The 17,619-nt window shown below is 41.9% G+C and overlaps 1 protein-coding gene across 4 annotated transcripts; it reads right to left on the bottom strand.

The window, feature by feature from the left end:
- Positions 1 to 444: 444 nt before the first annotated feature.
- LOC147208286 (uncharacterized) lies at positions 445 to 17,596 on the bottom strand. Of its 4 annotated transcripts, XM_086132517.1 has the most exons (9): positions 16,967 to 17,596; positions 14,436 to 14,593; positions 12,659 to 12,861; positions 12,409 to 12,496; positions 10,560 to 10,672; positions 8,868 to 9,008; positions 8,647 to 8,710; positions 7,829 to 7,973; positions 4,662 to 4,827 (listed from the first exon to the last, which is right to left on the bottom strand). In XM_086132517.1, exons 1-8 carry the CDS (start codon positions 17,055 to 17,057, stop codon positions 7,836 to 7,838), a joined length of 996 nt encoding a protein of 331 aa, XP_085988643.1. In that variant the 5' UTR covers positions 17,058 to 17,596; the 3' UTR covers positions 4,662 to 4,827; positions 7,829 to 7,835. The 4 variants fall into 4 exon arrangements, with proteins under 4 accessions (XP_085988667.1, XP_085988643.1, XP_085988651.1 ...); XM_086132541.1 differs by lacking the exons at positions 4,662 to 4,827; positions 7,829 to 7,973 and adding an exon at positions 445 to 772 and having other exon boundaries at positions 16,967 to 17,592; XM_086132525.1 differs by lacking the exon at positions 7,829 to 7,973 and having other exon boundaries at positions 16,967 to 17,592.
- Between the last annotated feature and the right edge of the window lie 23 nt (positions 17,597 to 17,619).

The raw sequence follows: 17,619 nt of genomic DNA, 5'->3' as shown, positions 1-17,619 counted from the left end.
AGAATAAAGTTATATATTTCATTGAAGAGAAAGGTTTGTTTTCTTGTTCTATGTTGACTGCAATCATACTTTATTATTGAAAATTACAACCCTATTCTTGGAAACTTAACTTTTTTTTATGAAGAAACGGGTCTACTGTAAGTAAGCATTCTACTTGTCATATGACAATGTTTTTCCATTGAAAAAAAAGTATTCTAAAAAAGATGCCATTATTTTTGTCACCCCTTTCCTTGAAAAAAATCTCTCACTTTTAGTTTTAAAAGTGCAATTATTTTCATAGTATGCTCGCTTTATTCACACAAAATAATAAATGCTCTTAATCTGATAACATCATTACTTTTTATGATTATTTCAGAAAAGTACAAAATAATGCTTGACATTTTTCCCCCAAAACATATGGCTTTATCATTGTTCTTGATATATTTTTCTCTCTGGTTTTGCTTATCGAAAGGAGTTAGCCACTGTGTCATAAAAATAAAATCAAGCCAAACTACTGTCTTCAGACACTTTATTATATAAATGAGTCTCATTTTAGGTGCTATTTGGGACACTGATTTGCTGATGCCACAATAGGGTGATAGTTTTGTTTGACTTTTGAGGCTATTTTTTCCAAACAAAATTGTGGTTGACCTCCAAATTGTAGCAATTTTGTTCACCTCTGTCGCTTTACCACTTTATTCCACACTGGGGTATGCAAAAGAAGAGGAGTCCCGGCTGCAGACTTTTTCCATCTTCAAGGAGGTTTTTGATATCTGTTGAAAGGACTCCCCGCCTGAGGGCAAAATAATAAACTGTGAGTGAAGATGATCAAAAACAATAAACAGAAAATATGCGCGCGTGACGGGAACTCGGAATAAGAAACATGCGCGCATCACATATGTGCCAATAGGTGCCGAGAAGACGGGCCGACGCGGCCTCTGCTTGCAAATTTATGTTCTCATAAAAGCAAGCAGCTTCCTCATTTAGGATTCCAGCAAAACATCTTTAGCTTCACGTGCAACATTTCAATAAAAAGCTGGCATGAGGCAGGCAGAGAAAGTCCAGTGGGTGACCGGGTTAGGAAAATAGTGCATTTGACAACCTGGAATCACTGTTCAATGCCTTGTTTCCATAAGGCTTAGATTAACTTTATAGAAGGAAAAGTTCAGGTTTAGTAACTTCTTCACTTTCCGGTAGTTAAAGTCAGTTTAAAAACCACAACAGTAAGCCCCGACTATTTGCGAGGGAGCCCTGCCGCCAAGAGCGGTGTGGGTGGGGAGGGGGACAACACCAAAAAAACGTAGCAATGCCTTTATTCGTATTCTAAACTGTAGATATAGGACACAATATGAGCCCAAAATACTTTCATCTCCATTATCCAAACTTGACTAAAAATAAATGGCTTACAGATGATTTGGAAAACAAATGCATGTGTGGTGAAGACTGTCTGTAACCCAGGCTAAAAAAAATGAGCTCTTCCGCAACACATGAAATTGCTAAGATTGATCACTTCAACATAACGTATTTCAAAACAATTACTACTTTACTATTGGGAAGGATTTTTGGCGCACTCTTGTGGTGTCTTAAGAGCGTTCTAAAAAAAAAGCACCAAAACACGAACATTTTCAGCGACCTAGCTAATGCTAGTTTAAATAAATAAATAAATAAATAATGTCAGGATTAGGCAGCACAGTGGTATAGAGGTTACTTATCGGCCTCAGTTACAGTATATACTGTATACAAGGCTGCATTAGCACCTTTAGCTTTTCAAGGCACGAGCCAACACTCAACCATTGTTTTGTCTTGAATTGAGTTTAAGATACAAGCACCATAGGGTGTTCAACAAATCAACAAACAGCAAACTTTGACAGACTTTGACATCTAGTGAATGAGTCTTCATAAAAGAGGCCAAGTTCTTGGTGGAAACTGTTTACTGTAGTGGCATTCCCAGTGGACAATTATTGTCAAATTAAACTTAGCATAAAGGGAATAACACATTGTGTGCGCGTAAACGTACCGCGTAAATCTGTCTGACAAGAGTCCGCTAGCTTCATGCTAACACACGATGCAAAACATCAGAGATGTGCTGTTTAAACTAGCAGTGATGTTGCGACGTGACACCTTTAAGGAACGGATATTTGAACATAAACTGCGACACATGTTGACAGACATCTCTACTTGCGGGCATGTAACTTTACTCTCTGGAGCAGTTGTGACTGTCTTTTTCAAATATGTATGACATACTGTATACAGGATGTGCATTAGACTGCGCCCTGGTGCCCAAGGTACATACATCAAAAGGAGCTGCACAGAATGCAGGAAATCAAGTTTATGTTTATTAATGTTTTTCAAGTAGAATACATTTGAGCGCAAAAAAAAAACACCTTACAATTTTTTGTTGGTGATTTCTCGGTGGCTGGAACGAATTAATGGCACTTCCATTCATTTCAGTGAAATATTTTACATTATTTTGTAACACCCTGTATTTGCTTCTGGTAAAGAGTAACTAAACCACAGCATTGATGTAATTACATTGATATCAATGACTATCAACGCCAATGCTGGAGCTGACATTATCGCAATCTGGATCAACCTGCCCATCCTTCCCTTTTCAGCATCACATGAGTAGCAGCATCAGGCTTCAGGAAAAATTTGGAGTCAGTCTTATCAAGCAAAAATTTCCACAATGTCAGACAGGCATAAAATCAAAGAAACGAGTAAAACACCAAGAAAACAAATCCTCAACCCAGAGGTAATTACTTACACACTTAGTTCAGTCAACATCTCTGAGATTTACGAAAGTCAGCTTTGATGTCAGCGAGGACTTTAATGTGGCGAAAACTTCACGAAAGTCCAAATGGCGGAGTCAACATAAATCGCGCTCATGACTTCACGGTAGGGTTGAGGTTGCGCGCAGAAGTGGTGCTACAACTGTTTGGCATGTAAGCACCTGAATGTGAGATAGTATTTGTGTCAACGTCAATTTCCTCGTTTCAGCGTTTGAAGCCGCGGACAGACGTTGGAAGACTTTGAAGTTGATGCACGATCAAAGGTCCCCTTACAGTCAGCAATATGTCATAGGCTGGGGCTCGGTGGGGCTGCCTCACGATGACTATTATAAATGTTACCAAGATGCCGGTTTGAAAATGTGCTCTAATCGCTTAACTTTCAACACATTTATGTGTCTCTAATATGGCCTCCTTTTCAATAGGACTACAAATTTGAATTCAAAGGAAAATGGTCCAAAAATTGGAAAAAGTGAATGTAAAACCCTTTGTAGGCCTGGGCCGGTTATCGGTTTGACGTTTTTCCGTGATTTTGAAATGGAAAAGTTTTAATAACTGCTAAGACTGACTGTGAGCTCTTCTTTTCTTTTTGGGGAGGAAACTTCTAATCTGGGAAAAATATGACTCGATGCTTCCAGAGTTGAGCAAAAGTTAATTGCGTCCTATTAACTTTATTTTTTTCTCCTCAGCGAGCAGAGAAGGGAAGGGTGAGTACAGAGGAGGAGGAGGGAGCAAGATGAGAGAGACACTGTGAAAACACGGATGCCTTTTTGCTCTGTTGATTCATGTGCAATGTCCTAAAAAAATCGAATTTAAAAAAAGTGCCAGTGGGTACTGGTTAGCCCAGGGGTGGGCAAACTTTTTGGCTCGGGGGCCGCATTGACTTTTAAAATTTGACAGAAGGGCCAGGTCAGCACGAGCTATGGTACATTAAAAAAAAAAACTGCATTTGTTGACAGTTCATATCAAACATCAACAGAACAAAAGCATGAACGTACTGTATTAATATACTTTTTTTTTAAATGACGACAGTGTTGTTGATGACCTATTTTAGCCTGTGCATTTCTGCAGATGGGTTGTGATCAGACCAGTAGAAGTAGAGCGATACAGAGGTCCTAGGTGGTCGAAAAGATCCCGCCCCCCCCCTCTCCCTGTGTTCTGCAACTTCAAGTCAATGCGCCACCTGGCGGTGAAATGCCTGTCATTACAAGTCCAATTGAAATGAATGCAATCATTCACATCGAACCTTAATTGTAGACCGACCTTTGGCGGGCCGGATTAAAAAGACCAACGGGCCGGATTCGGCCCGCGGGCCGTAGTTTGCCCACCTCTGGGTTAGCCCCTAGGACAACATGAGTGTAAAAATACTGTAGCTCACCGGTGATGGGACACTGTGACTTATTAAGAAGAATTAATACAGAAGAATGTTGACATTTATTTATATTATTTATTTATTTAAACTTGACCAAGCATTTTCTATATTGATGAAAATTTTTAAAATTGCAGTCTTAATCTCCCCAAATTTTAAGAAAAAGGCCTGTTTTCGAGCTGCAATTTTAATACTGTGATACCGCAATACCTTTGCTCGGTGATCAGATTCATACCGTCAGAATCTCTTATCAGCCCACGCCTGACCCGAACAATGAGAAAGATGCACTCAAATGTTGTATATATATGACAAAGGACCATCTATCTTGAAAGAGATACCTCTAAAGCATTTACGATGTTGAAAATTAGCCCCCTCGAAGGGATTAGCACAAGTCATGAATAATAAGCCATCTGTAGAAAGACGAATAAAGATTGGTCATCATTTTTGCACCAATTGAGCTGAAATTGGATAATTTCCTGTTGCACACCTGATGATATTTACCGGCACACAAAAGACTTAGACAACCCTCTGAGGGATTCATTTATTTCCAATTACAAGTCAAAAATGCTCCTGGAACAGGTTGCGTTGGTCATCTGATGAGCCTCACTGAATGGTCTCAAAATCAGCTGGAATTGTCTTACATCCTCGCATTTTCCCTCCAGCGGTCCCTGTTCCTCCAGCAAGATTGTCTTTCTATCATCAAAAAAAAAAAGAAACATCATCTGCACTCAATCTAAATGATTAACCCACGCAAATGCACGTCAGAGCCAGCGTAAGAGGTGTGGAGGATGGAGCATGGAGGCTTTTTGGCAAATCAGCATCCCGTGCTTGTTATTAGTCATCTGTGCTGTCTTGGAAAGATGGTGTGGAATTCACACCAGGAGGTGCTGATGTGACTTCAGTGCCCGAAAATCAAAGCCTGACAACTCAAGCGGGCAACACACATCGGCATGACAATGTCTATCAAAAATTAAGAGATTTCAACATTAGCTTTTAATACAAAAAAAAAAAAACCCAAACAAACAAAAATCAACACAAAGTCATTTTTCAGTCACTGTTGTTGTGTGAATGCCTTTGAGAAATTTTTGTGCCGCATTCAAGAGTTTCAATCAAAAGCTGCCCCACACACGGCACAAACGAAAAGATTGGACTCCGACTGGGTTTTGGCTGCACAACAAATGTGCGGGATAATTGACAGCCGTCCTCAGATGAATATCTCCGTGTTTTAAATTTCAACCTCACCCCCGAGATTTGCGCGTCGTCGCGTTCCAGACGTCTCCGAAAGCCCCTTTGTAGTTGAAGGATGGTCCCGAAAAAAAGAAAATAATCAAAAGTCCTCCTAGACTCCTCGTCTTTATTTACGTACCGACCTTTAAAGGAACGTGGTGTCGTAATGTGACCTTAAGATAACACTTTCAAGAATCATGTTGTCTTGGCTTGGAATAATAAGTCTGACGCAACCGTGACCTCGGATCACCTGCTCGAGCGGTCTTGTGTGTTAGCTTTAGCGTCAATGCTAAAGTTCCACTTCATAGTTGTGTGTTGTGTGTGTTCGCAAAAATAATAGGAGAATGTTTATTTCCAGACATGATGATGTAACACACATGCCTTCTATTAGCGGTTGGCTCGACCGTCTTTCGCTTCTATGTGTTTGTCGGTGATCAAATGCACATTTATCACTGGTGTCTATTTGTATTTACAACGAATGGAAATAAATGAATAAATCATGAAAGGAGGGGGAGCCGAAAGAAATGTGCCACGATCAGCAGTGGTAGGAAGTAACAAAGTACAAACTTTGTCGTAGTAGTTTATCGGAATTTTTACTTGAGCTTTTTTTTTTTTTTGATGACTTTTACATATTTTGGGTCAGGTATTGTTCGGACAGACGTGAGGCCATCAGCATTTGACAGCTTAGGCGTTGCGGTTTTTGTAAGCTGTCAGCACTGCTGCCGGCAGAGGTTTTTCTGTCCCCAAGTGCAGTTCAGTGCCACTTGTTAGTATTGCACGTGTTAGCAGCTTACAGATGTTGCACATGTAGTGGTGTTATTCTTTGTTCGGAGCAATGATGGCTCTGGGGAAGAAAGTGACTTTGAATCGGTTTGTTTATTCACTGTATATTAAATATTCAATGTGGATATGTTGTGTTGTCATATGGAGGAGGTTGAAAAAGATAACACGCTTAGTTGTGCAAAGGGGTAGAAAGTGCAGACTTTTTTAATTGAAGGGAGTACGAGTAAAAAGTATTACTCGAGTGCTTTGCTACTTCCCACCACTGCCAGTCATATGCTAAATCTTGATTAGCATAAAATCTGTGAAGAGATTCCAATGCCCGCAAAGTATCAAAGAGCGCTCTTAGGTTAGGAAACGCTCCGCCTCGGAATATTAGCGCTGTTTTTTAAGTCTTCTATTACATTCCCACAACCAAAACCCAGACATTCTCCACCGGTCTGTTGTCTTTGCCGGCCAGTTCTTTTAATATTCTGGAACATTTTGGTCTTTGGGTCTTCCACTGTGTTTTGAAATGGGGTTTTTTTTCCATGTCTAAACGACAGCTGGGTTCGGATTTTCCAAGTAGAAGTCATTTTATGATCATAAAAGTCTTCCAAAAGACAATCATCTTCCATTGAACTCAATGTCGCTCAGATTTTTTGGGGTTCATTACTGGTCTTCAGCATTAATTGTCCAAGCATAGACTGGTTAAATGCTTGAATATCTCTGTCTTTGGGTATCCCACCATATTTTTCTATGCTTTTTGGAAAAAAAAAAAAAACAACAATAAAACTTCAAATGACAGGCTTGTTGGATTTTCCAAGTAAAAGTCCTTTTATGATTGTTAAGTCTTCCAAAAGACAATCATCATTTGGGTAAGCGTAGCTCATTTAGAATTTCTTTTTTAATGTTTTGCTACTGGTTTCCAGTTGTCCAAGAATAGACAAGCTACTATAATACTTCAACATGTCTCTTCCATCGTGTTTTTATCGGCTTTGTTTATTCATGCATTAACGACAGGCTTGGTTGGATGTGGGAAGTAAAAATCCTTTGATGTTAAAAAGTTAAAAAGTCTTTCCAAAGACTTGAACTGCGCCGACTATCATTTGTGGTGCTGTTTGACATCTATGTTGTTCAAGTTTCAACATTTCCCATCACAAATAATAAAATGTACAGTGAAATCCTTTATTACCTGTTGCCATCATGAAACAGGTATGAACAAGCGCTCACATTTTCACCTGTCATACAGGTAGAAGAGGACATTCACCACTGTATGATACTTAACCTCGATGAACTCCTCACATTTCCGACACGCTGGACACCTTTTACTGATCATTTCATTTGACACTTAAACTGCTGACGTACTCAAAACTAACAACAATAAACATCCGTCCATCCATCCATTTTCTAATCCGCTTATTCTCACAAGGGTCGCAGGCGTACTGCAGCCTATCCCAGCCGTCTTCGGGGCAGTAGGCGGGGGACATCCTGAACCGGTTACCAGCCAATCGCAGGGCACACACAGACGAACAACCATCCACGCTCACACTCACACCTCTGGACAATTTAGATCAGAGGTGGGCAAACTACGGCCGGCGGGCCGAATCCGGCCCATTGGTCTTTTTAATCCGGCCCGCCGAAGGTTGGTCCACAATTAAGGTTCAATGTGAATGATTGCATTCATTTCAATTGGACTTGTAATTACCGTCATTTCACCGCCAGGTGGCGCATTGACTTGAAGTTGCAGAACACGGGGAGGTGGGAGGGGGGGATCTTTTCGACCACCTAGGACCTCTGTATCGCTCTACTTCTACTGGTCTGATCACAACCCATCTGCAGCAATGCACAGGCTAAAATAGGTCATCAACAACACTGTTGTCATTTAAAAAAGTATATTAATACAGTACTTTCATGCTTTTGTTCTGTTGATGTTTGATATGGACTGTCAACAAATGCAGTTTGTTTGTTTTTTAATGTACCATAGCTCGTGCTGACCTGGCCCTTCTGTCAAATTTTAAAAGTCAATGCGGCCCCCGGGCCAAAAAGTTTGCCCACCCCTGATTTAGATTGTTCAATCAGCATGCCATGCATGTTTTTGGAATGTGGGAGTAAACCGGAGTACCCGGAGAAAACCCACACAGGCCCGGGGAGAACATGGAAACTCCACACAGGGAGGCCGGAGCTAGAATTGCACTGTGAGGTTGACGCGTTAACCGCTGGACCACCGAGCCACCCTGTACGCCGACTCATAAAATTATTTTATTTCTGAGTGAACCAAGGTTACAGTAAAGCTCACTGGTAGCCTGGTGGAGGGCTGGACTGCTTGTCGGCCAATTGCACGGCACATGTAGGCAAAGAAGTATTCACACTCAAATTCACATTTATGGACAATTTGGAGTGGTCAATGAACATATGATGCGTGTTTTTAGATTGTGGGAGGAAGCCAAGGAACCCAGAGAAAACATTCAATGTTATTCTATTTTTCCCTCACAGTAAATGGTTCTCCATGAAAGTGTCCGTTACCTGCTCATGGCGCTCCTCATACGTGACCTTCACCTCTTTAGTGTCCCATGAGGATGTACTGCTTCTGAGGCGATAATAGGGAATTAAATTAATTTTAGACATTAGAAAGTATATTGTACCCTTTTGGAAAACTCCGCGATATGTGATTGTCTGTCTGTTGTCCGCTGTCATGTTTGAATGATTACACTAGAATAGTGCAAGTAAAAGTCGATAGTGCTAACCTGTTACAGCAGTCGTGGTCCTCTAGGGGGCAGTGTCGGCGCACATGATCGCATGACTTCTTCCACTGTTTCGCCTGATTTTCCTGTGTGCGTACCTGCTGAAGAAGGCCTTCTCTCTCCTTCAAAATATGGTCTTTAAAGCTGAAAAGAAAATGGATGCATTCAGACAAATGTTAATTTTGTGCATATTATTCTCAGCAATATTTTATTGTTACAGTTTCACCCATTCAAAAAAAAAAAGTTGCATGTTCCAGAATAATGGACAAGCTTGGCGAACAAAGTCTGGTCAAACAAAGAAACGCCCGTTATATCCAAACGTTGCTGGAAGGTCATAAAATGTAAGTGGCAAATCAAATCACCACCTTTTCTTGCATGCATGACTTGCATCAGGAGATTTGCGATGATATAAGCTCCAATGTACCAGACCCTCATAGCCATTTTGACAACTCCTGTATTCAACGCACTTTCGCAACACTGCATGCATATTGTCGCTGTCACGAGAAAACCTTTCATGTCTAAATATGATGAATGAATTATTTTCTCAAAAATTAGTACTATTGGTCCATCCCCACTTACTGTATATATTTATCTCTTATATCCTCACCTTTTTGAAAAAATGCCAGCACTCACTCGACGGGAGCCTTGCAGCATCATGTCAGCTCAAGATCAAAAGTATTTCTTAGACCGTAATGAGTGAAAGTTCTTAAGTTAGATATATGTATTTGAGTAAACCTGTTTCGTTTAAAAAAGGATCGCTGTAATGTGCAGAAGGAAACGGTCAGCCAAGAATATGCGAACAGATTCATCTCCCATTTCTTTTTGTAACACTGCTGAGTCAGCTCATCACATAAGCTATTTGTTAGCGTATCAAATTAGCGACTGAACATGAATTTAAGGTGGGGTTGGTTTGCTGTTTGTCCATATAATAGCAATATGATCTGTAATACTAAGCGTCTCCAGTTGGTCCAGAATGCTGCTGCTCGCCTCTTGAGTGGTACTGGTAAGAGGGAGCACATACTTGAACTCCTCCTTTGGCATCCCTTCACTGGCTCCCTTTACATTTTAGAGTTCTTTTTAAGATCCTATTATTTGCTTTCAAATCTTTAAATGGCCTCGCCACCTCTGAGGTCCTCTGCCTCTGCCCTGTGCCTCAGATCTGCGGACCAGACACTATTAGAGGTACCGAGAACTAAGCGGAGGCTTTTCCGTTGCGGGTCCCATTCTTTGGAATGGCCTCTTGCTGAATGTTCGGCAAGCCCCCTCACTCCCCATCTTTAAAACTTGTCTTAAAACTCCTTTTTATTCTTGGGCTTTTGACTCAGCATATTTTTTGTTTCACTGTTTTTGTGCTTTCTACGTTCTTTGTTATTCATTTATTGTATGAATTGTTTTGCTCCATGTACAGCACTTTTTATACAGCGGTGCTCTGTAAATACTGTACAGTTGAGTTGATGCAGTATTTAGTAACTTTAACACTGCATTTTTCCCAAGTTGTGAGACTAAGTGTCTACCCATGAATGTAAAGCAGCTGCTGTCTAAATTTGAGGCCAAACCCAATTGCCGGTTCGTCTGAATCCAAAATGATGAACAACATTGTACTTTAATGCCAAAAAAAAAAAAAAAACACAGTTTTCCAGAAATGTGTCAAAATATGTGACCATTTGACCTCTCTGTGTTCAGGCTGCATCTCACCTTTTGACGTGCGTCATCCAGTAGCGCTGTTGATGACACAGCCACTCAAACTGCTCCAATGTCTCCTGGAGCTTCCTCGCACCACCGTCATTTTCTCGTCGCAGAGCTCTCACCTCAGGAACATTATTATTATTATTATTATTATTATTAGAATCTGCATTCATAATCAGAACGTAGTCAACAACATCAAAAGCAGCTTTTTAATACAGTTTTATGTTCGCATGAGACTTTTCTGATGCACGTGACTTGGCCCGTGCACATAAAATGAAAGGTAATTGTGGCTTTTGGACGGTTTGTGGTTTGATTGACTGCTCTGCAGTTGTCCGAGTCAAGTGTAAATTTAAAGAAGAAAATCTTGACGGGTCGGAATGTTTCCTGATTTCCCTGATTGCTAATGTAGCGTTTCATCATTCCTGGATGAACTTGGCTTCAAGCTTGTCAAAAGACGAATAACTACCACTTGCACTATAAACCTTCATTGCAGGGCTCGTCTCTGAAGACAAGGACAATAGTGTTTGGCAAACCTGACACCTGCTGGACAAAAGAGGCGATGCAGAGTATTTCTATGCGGTCAGACATCCATTTTCATCAACGCGTGGACGTGGGGGTGCTATCCCAGCTGACTTCGGGCGGGAAGGCGAACTACACCCTGAACTGGTCGCCAGTCAGTCGCAGGGCAATTACATACGTATTAATGGAATAATGAAAGATACTCAAGCCACAACGTTAGGTACACCTGCAAAGAACAATTCAATTACGTCTTGACAAAGACAATAATGCTCCGATGTAGCAAGCCAAAAAGCATCCTAGATTTAATGCATTATAGAGTTGTAGTTATGCTCATTGTAGGAGATACTCGGTATGCTTACACAATTTGACGCCGAGGTCTACCTTGATATGATAAAAGATAATTCCAGACCACAGATATATTGGGCACACCTGCATAATCTTGTCAAAAAACATTGAGAAAAAGAATATTAATGTTAAATATTGAGCTACAGCGATACTACTTTACAAAGGTTTGGGGTCACTTCGAATTTTCCCCAATTCTCGAAAGCAGGGGTCACCAACCTTTGAGAGTGAGAGCTACTTCATGTGTACTGATCGTGTGAAAAGCTACCAAATTGATACGTCGGAAATAACATATATTATATTGGAATGTGCTATTTTTAAGACTCGATGGTTTTAATTTTCAGACTCCGATCATGTTCAAGATGTCATACTGCCAGTGTTTGCATTTTTAAATGATCATTTCTACTTGCAAATCACAATGTCTGAGCACCGGCGAGCGACTCGTGGTCCTCACTGTTATGTTTTTGTTTAGATTACATTTGGTTTTGTTCACTCATGTGCCCTTTTTGTCTTCCGCTGTTCTCGTCCCTTGTGTTAACCAGTCAGTTCCCTCAACCCTTGTGTCTTGTCCACGTGTTTCTCGATGTCTCGTCACTTTGCTCGTATTTAGTTCCCTGGGTTCTGTCAGTCTTTGGTCGGATCATTGTGTGTCTGTGTGGCCCTGTCATGTTTTGTTTCTGTCATGGGGTTTTGTTCCGTTGGTTTCCTGTGGTTTTCAGGACTTTGTTTGTATCCTTCAGTTAGTTTTTCCAGTGTCCTCCTGCAAGTATTTTTGGGTTCATATATTTTGCTCAGTCCACCCTGCTCCTCCTGTCTCCCTGCTTTTTGGGGTCCTCCATCATGCCATCATGCAAAACCTGAGACTCACGGGCTTAGTGTTCGCAGGGAAACCATGTTGGTGACCCCTCCTCTAAAATGCGCCTTTTTTTTTTGTTTGAAAAATAAGGGCATTTCTAAGTGGCAGTTATTTATTTATTATGGAAGTTTTTTTGCTAACCTGTTCCTCATGTGTAAAACGCAAATCCATCAGCTCCTCCGCCAGCATCTTGTTGGCGTCACGAAGCTGCTCCAACTCCGCCGTCTTACTGTTGGCGACCAGACGTGAATAACATATAAGTACGTATTCACATTCTCTTACTCGATCTGTTCCTAATATTAAGATTACCACATAAGAGGGGCAAAACATTAGAAACAGTTCGGACGGAGTATGATGCATTGCAGAAACTACAGTCACTGTAATAGTTTACATTTTTAGCTCCGCCTGGAGGCCCTCGTTCTGTGCGTTACCGCCGTGGGCCCTGGAGTGCAGCTCCTCCACCAGGCCCTCCAGCCGCACCTCGGAGCTCTGGAGGCACAGCAGTTCCGAGCACACTTGACGCAGCAGCTCGGCATCGTGCTCACTCTCCCCTGCCAGGATGATCACACGCTGCTGTAGCAACTCCACCAACTCCTACAAAGTAGGAAACATTGGATACAGTAGATGGATCGATGGACAAGTAGATGGGTGGATTGATTATAGATAAACGGATGGAGTAGATACACATTCCAGAGCAGGAGTCACCAACCTTTTTGAAACTAAAAGCTCCTTCTTGACGACTGATTAATGTGGAGGGCTACAGGTTTGATAGTATGCACTTTTGAAATGAATTCGCTCGAACTACCTTCATACAGTATGTTATAATTCATGATTAATAATATTCATTTCTCAGAGGACACTGACCACATTAGAAATTTCTCACAATAATTATGAAAGAGATAAATATCAATTGGCCACACTTTATTAGAAATATCTGCCAGTGTTCATTCACATTTTGACGACCCACGACATGCTGGAGAGACGATGTCTCCCAGATGGCCTGAGAATGCCTTGGGATCCCCCTGGAAGAGCTGGAACAAGTAGCTGGGGAAAGGGAAGTCTGGGCCTCCCTGTTAAAGCTGTTGCCACCGCCACCTGACCCCAGATAAGCGGTAGAAAATGGATGGATGGAACAATTACACTAATTGCTAAAAGCAAGAACCACATGACCATGATCAGGGTCATCGTCATTTAAAAGTGATACCATTACAGAATAAGATGCAAATCTGACACTCATGTGTATACTAAACAAATAAAAGCGGTGAGAGAACACATTCCTGAGGGAAGCCAGGGGAAAATAATAGAACATCTTGCCAGCCAATCGCAGGGCACACAGAAACGAACAACCATTCGTGCCCACACTCACACCTAGGGACCATTTTGAGTGTTCAATCAGCCTGCCATGCATCTTTTTTGGAATGTGGGAGGACACCGGAGGACCCGGAGAAAACCCACGCAAGCATGGGGAGAACATGCAAACTCCACACAGAAAGGCCAGAGCTGGAATTGAACCTTCGCACTGTGATGTCGACGTGCTAACCACTCGACTACCGGGCTGCTCTAGAACATCTAATAAACCGCCAATTAGTTCACCAGCCAGCAAACCAGGCTGTTGTGAATGTTGTTGTTGCTGGTGAGCCCATCTGCTAAAATGTGAGGTTTTATGTAATTACACTTAAAGGTAAAAGAGAAATCAATAAAAATCTCTGGCAGTCTCGTGGTGCATGCAGTGGGTCTTTTTTTTGGGGGGGGGGGGGGGGCAGTCCCTCAATACCCAGCAACAATTGTATATTTCAGGACGAGTACCCAAAGTATCTGTCCCTGGTCCCATGCTAGTTTCATTTTATATCTTTCTGCAATACAATGAACATGTTTTTTTCCCGTTGGTGTTATTTTTTTTTAATTATTCATTTGTGTCTACCCAGTCTGTGTTAAAAGCTTAACTGCTAAAGATGAATGTTTTGGCTTGCATCCTTCTAAAATTCATAAAGAGAAATACATCACAGATTTACTTTAAAATATACGATCTCTTAATTTTTCAGTGAGTAATGCATGACTGGTCATAGCCAAAGAAATTATCCCTACACAGGGAGTGGGTATCTAATCAGGTGGACAACCTGATGCTGATGTTACAATTATTTAGACTGTTTTACGAAAGCAGTCTGCACCTGCTGCTGGTGAATGGTGCCGATTAGCTGGTCCTGTGTCCTCCTGAGCTCCATGTTGCTCTTCTCCAGGTGGAAAAGTTGAGCGGCCACAGCTTGGAGGTCATTCTGCAGCTTCTTCTCCTTTTCCCTGAACAACAGGACCTCCCTGTCTGACACAGCTGCAACCACATGAAGGCTCACTCAACCACAGAATTACTTTCACAGCATTAATGTATTTCTGGACTATAGATTTAAACTTTAAAATCTTGATAAATGACAGCCCACTTATTTTCGGCATATTGTTATCTCTCTGACTTCTCTGTTTTTTGTCACACAGCTTCCACTCATCTCACCGTCCACTCTGCTCCTTGGCGACTTCAACCTCCATATCAACAACACCAACTGCAACCAGGCCTCTGGACTGCCTGACTCAACATGTCAACTTCCACACCCACACACATTCCAAATCAAAGCCCATCTCGACAATATCTAAACTCTTTGAACACTTTCAATCTGGATTTCGGACACAACACAACAGTGAAATCGTCCTCCTTAAAATCACCATTGACTTCCTCCTCTCCTCCAACTCTAGCCTACTTGCCATTGTCATCCTCCTTGACCTTATCGCCACCTTCGATAACATCAACCACTCCATCCTACTCTCTTGCCTACATTCCCTCAACATGACAGACAATGTCCTCACCTGGCTTCACTCATATCTGCGCCGCCTCCATTGCCCCCTTGTCCTCAGCCCTAAAGTGTCCCTCAGGGCTCTGTGCTTGGCCCTCTTCTCCTCATCCTCGACCTTTAAAGATTGGCAGCAAGGGGGCTTGCCGAATGTTCAGTGGGAGGTCATTCCAGAGAGAGGGACCAGCAATGGAAAAGGCTCGATTCCCTCTGAACCTCCATCATCCCAACAACCCACTCCAGCATGTCCAACTGTCTTTCTGATATTAAATCCTCAATTCAAACAAACTTTTTCTCATTCTCAACTGCACAGAATCTCTCCTGTTAATCATTGGTCCAAACTCCCACACCTAAACTGCTTCCAATTTTAATCAAACTATCGACAACTCCACCCTGATCCCCTTCTCTCACTGTCACAACCTTGGTATCATTTTGGATCATAATCTTTCTTTCGAACAACACATCACCCAAATCACCGAAACTACTTTCTTCCACCTTAGGAACATCTCTTGCTTCTGCAACCCTTACTTTCTTTCACTGCCGCCCAAAGCCTTATCCACGTTTTCATCATCTCCCGCCTCGACTACACTGCAATAGCATCCTCTGTGGCTGCGGTCCCCATTTCAGGGACCGGCCTTTAAAGTGTGACTGATAAATACAACCAAATAATATGATATGACCTGCATGAAAACTGTGGTATTTTCGAAACATAATAATAAACACGAATCATGATACGAGGAACGTCCAATCTCGCCGCAACACTCTCTGGTTGCTATAGTAACGTATAAACGTGCCTTCAATCCAAAAAACGGAAGTAATGTAAGGTCTTTATTCTTTCTGTGCGGTCCAGTACCAAATGACCCACGGACTGGTCCTGGTCCGCGGCCTGGGGGTTGGGAACCTCTCGTACAACCTCTAAACTCCTGAATAATCTACAATGCATCCAGAATGCTGCCGCCCGGCTTCTCATCCACAGCTACTCCCGTGATCACTTCACCCCAGTCCTTAAAAACCTCCGCTGGCTCCCCGTTCCCCAGAACATTCAATTTAAACTCCTCCTACTCACCTATAGAGCCTTTCACAATCAGGCCCCCTCCTACCTCAAACACAAACCACTTCGCCATCCCCATGACAAACACAAAACCTGGGGGGACCGAGCCTTCTCTGATGCCACCCCTACTCTCTGGAACTCCCCACCTCAACACATCCAGTACTGACCTCCCATCCTTCAAATCATTTCTCTAAACTCACCTGCTTCGCAACGTTTTAAACATATTTTGCCCTTCACTATTTATTTCATGCTTTGTTTTTTCTTTTCTTCACATTTGTTTGTTTGAAAACTTGGGTATATTTTGCTCTGAATGGTACTCTTAATTTTTGTTGCAAAGGGTCTTGCGTATTTGGAACCGAGAGTCGCCGCTTGGAATTGAAATGGATTTACATGGGACAGAAGAAGTGAACCAATCTCTTTTTTTCGTCAATGGATGCTGCAGCTTCTTGTTGACTCTGAAACTTAGCTTGTAGCCGACGTGTGCACATTTTGAGCATGACGTCTCTGATCCACTGGTGAAAGGACACTTTGATTCTCTCCTTTCATCTCAAACTGCTTCAAACAACAAAGTGTATGCAGAAAAGTGGTTAAGATTGCACGACTGTTTTTTGTGTTATGTTATGTGTTGTGTTTATTATTTTACTCTATATGTTACCTGTTTTGTTAAGCGCTTTGTTACAGCTGCAGCTGTTGTGAAAGTGCGATATAAATCAGGATGTATTGTATTGTACTGTGAAAAGCACTTTCAAATAAAATGCATTGTTATCATCATCAGCCCATGAAACATTTAAAGGCACATAAAAGATCCACTTACCTTTGTCTCGAGCCAAACGTGTGCACTTGGCTGTCAAATACTGGATCTGACCATAATCTTCATCCCTCTGCCCCCGGAAAAACCTCCTCATGGCCCGTCTTTCTTTTAAATTCCGTCACCACCTTCCCATGATTCGACGGTTGGAAGCACCCCGTGAGGTCAACACCTAGCAGACATCTCCTGTAGGAGTCTGAAAGCAGCACTGGAGCATGTTGATTTGGGGCACACCACGGTGTTAATCTGAATGAGCTGCTGAGAAAAGAGACGGGCGAGGCAGCTGGACATGTTTAGGCCCACTGCTTTAATTCTTTTGAAGTAATACACCGACTTGAGAAGTGACTAATAACTAAGGTGTTCTGCAAATTTATAAAATGTTGGGGCATGTTGTGTCGAGCATGCAGGGTTTACAGTGAGTCAGCACCTTTCCATTGTCAAAGCATCAAATTAAAATCCACGCCTGAGGGAAATACAGCTAGCAGGTAATAACACATCTTGAGTCTGACGCTAAATGAAACAAACCACTGGGTAGAGGGAACAATAGCTCCTACTCACCTTTCAGAGAAGTGGGCTGTGTTTTCATTTGTGAAAAATACATACGGTAACTACTGTACTGCGATTCAAGAGATGAGTCGTGCATTAATATTTCTTTCACC

The sequence above is a fragment of the Hippocampus guttulatus genome, chromosome 2, assembly GCF_054856545.1.
Source record: "Hippocampus guttulatus isolate MCC_2025c chromosome 2, RoL_Hgut_1.0, whole genome shotgun sequence".
In the NCBI taxonomy this organism is placed as follows: domain Eukaryota; kingdom Metazoa; phylum Chordata; class Actinopteri; order Syngnathiformes; family Syngnathidae; genus Hippocampus; species Hippocampus guttulatus.
This window is presented reverse-complemented; position numbering and strand designations above follow the sequence as displayed.

What these genes read in the sequence shown, in the direction of transcription:
- LOC147208286 (XM_086132517.1), bottom strand. Translation starts at nt 17,057, where the DNA reads ATGAGGAGGTTTTTCCGGGGGCAGAGGGATGAAGATTATGGTCAGATC. An exon ending in ACGTTTGGCTCGAGACAAAG is followed by an intron (nt 14,594 to 16,966) that starts GTAAGTGGATCT and finishes ATGTGGTTGCAG; the next exon opens with CTGTGTCAGACAGGGAGGTC. An exon ending in GCACCATTCACCAGCAGCAG is followed by an intron (nt 12,862 to 14,435) that starts GTGCAGACTGCT and finishes CCTACTTTGTAG; the next exon opens with GAGTTGGTGGAGTTGCTACA.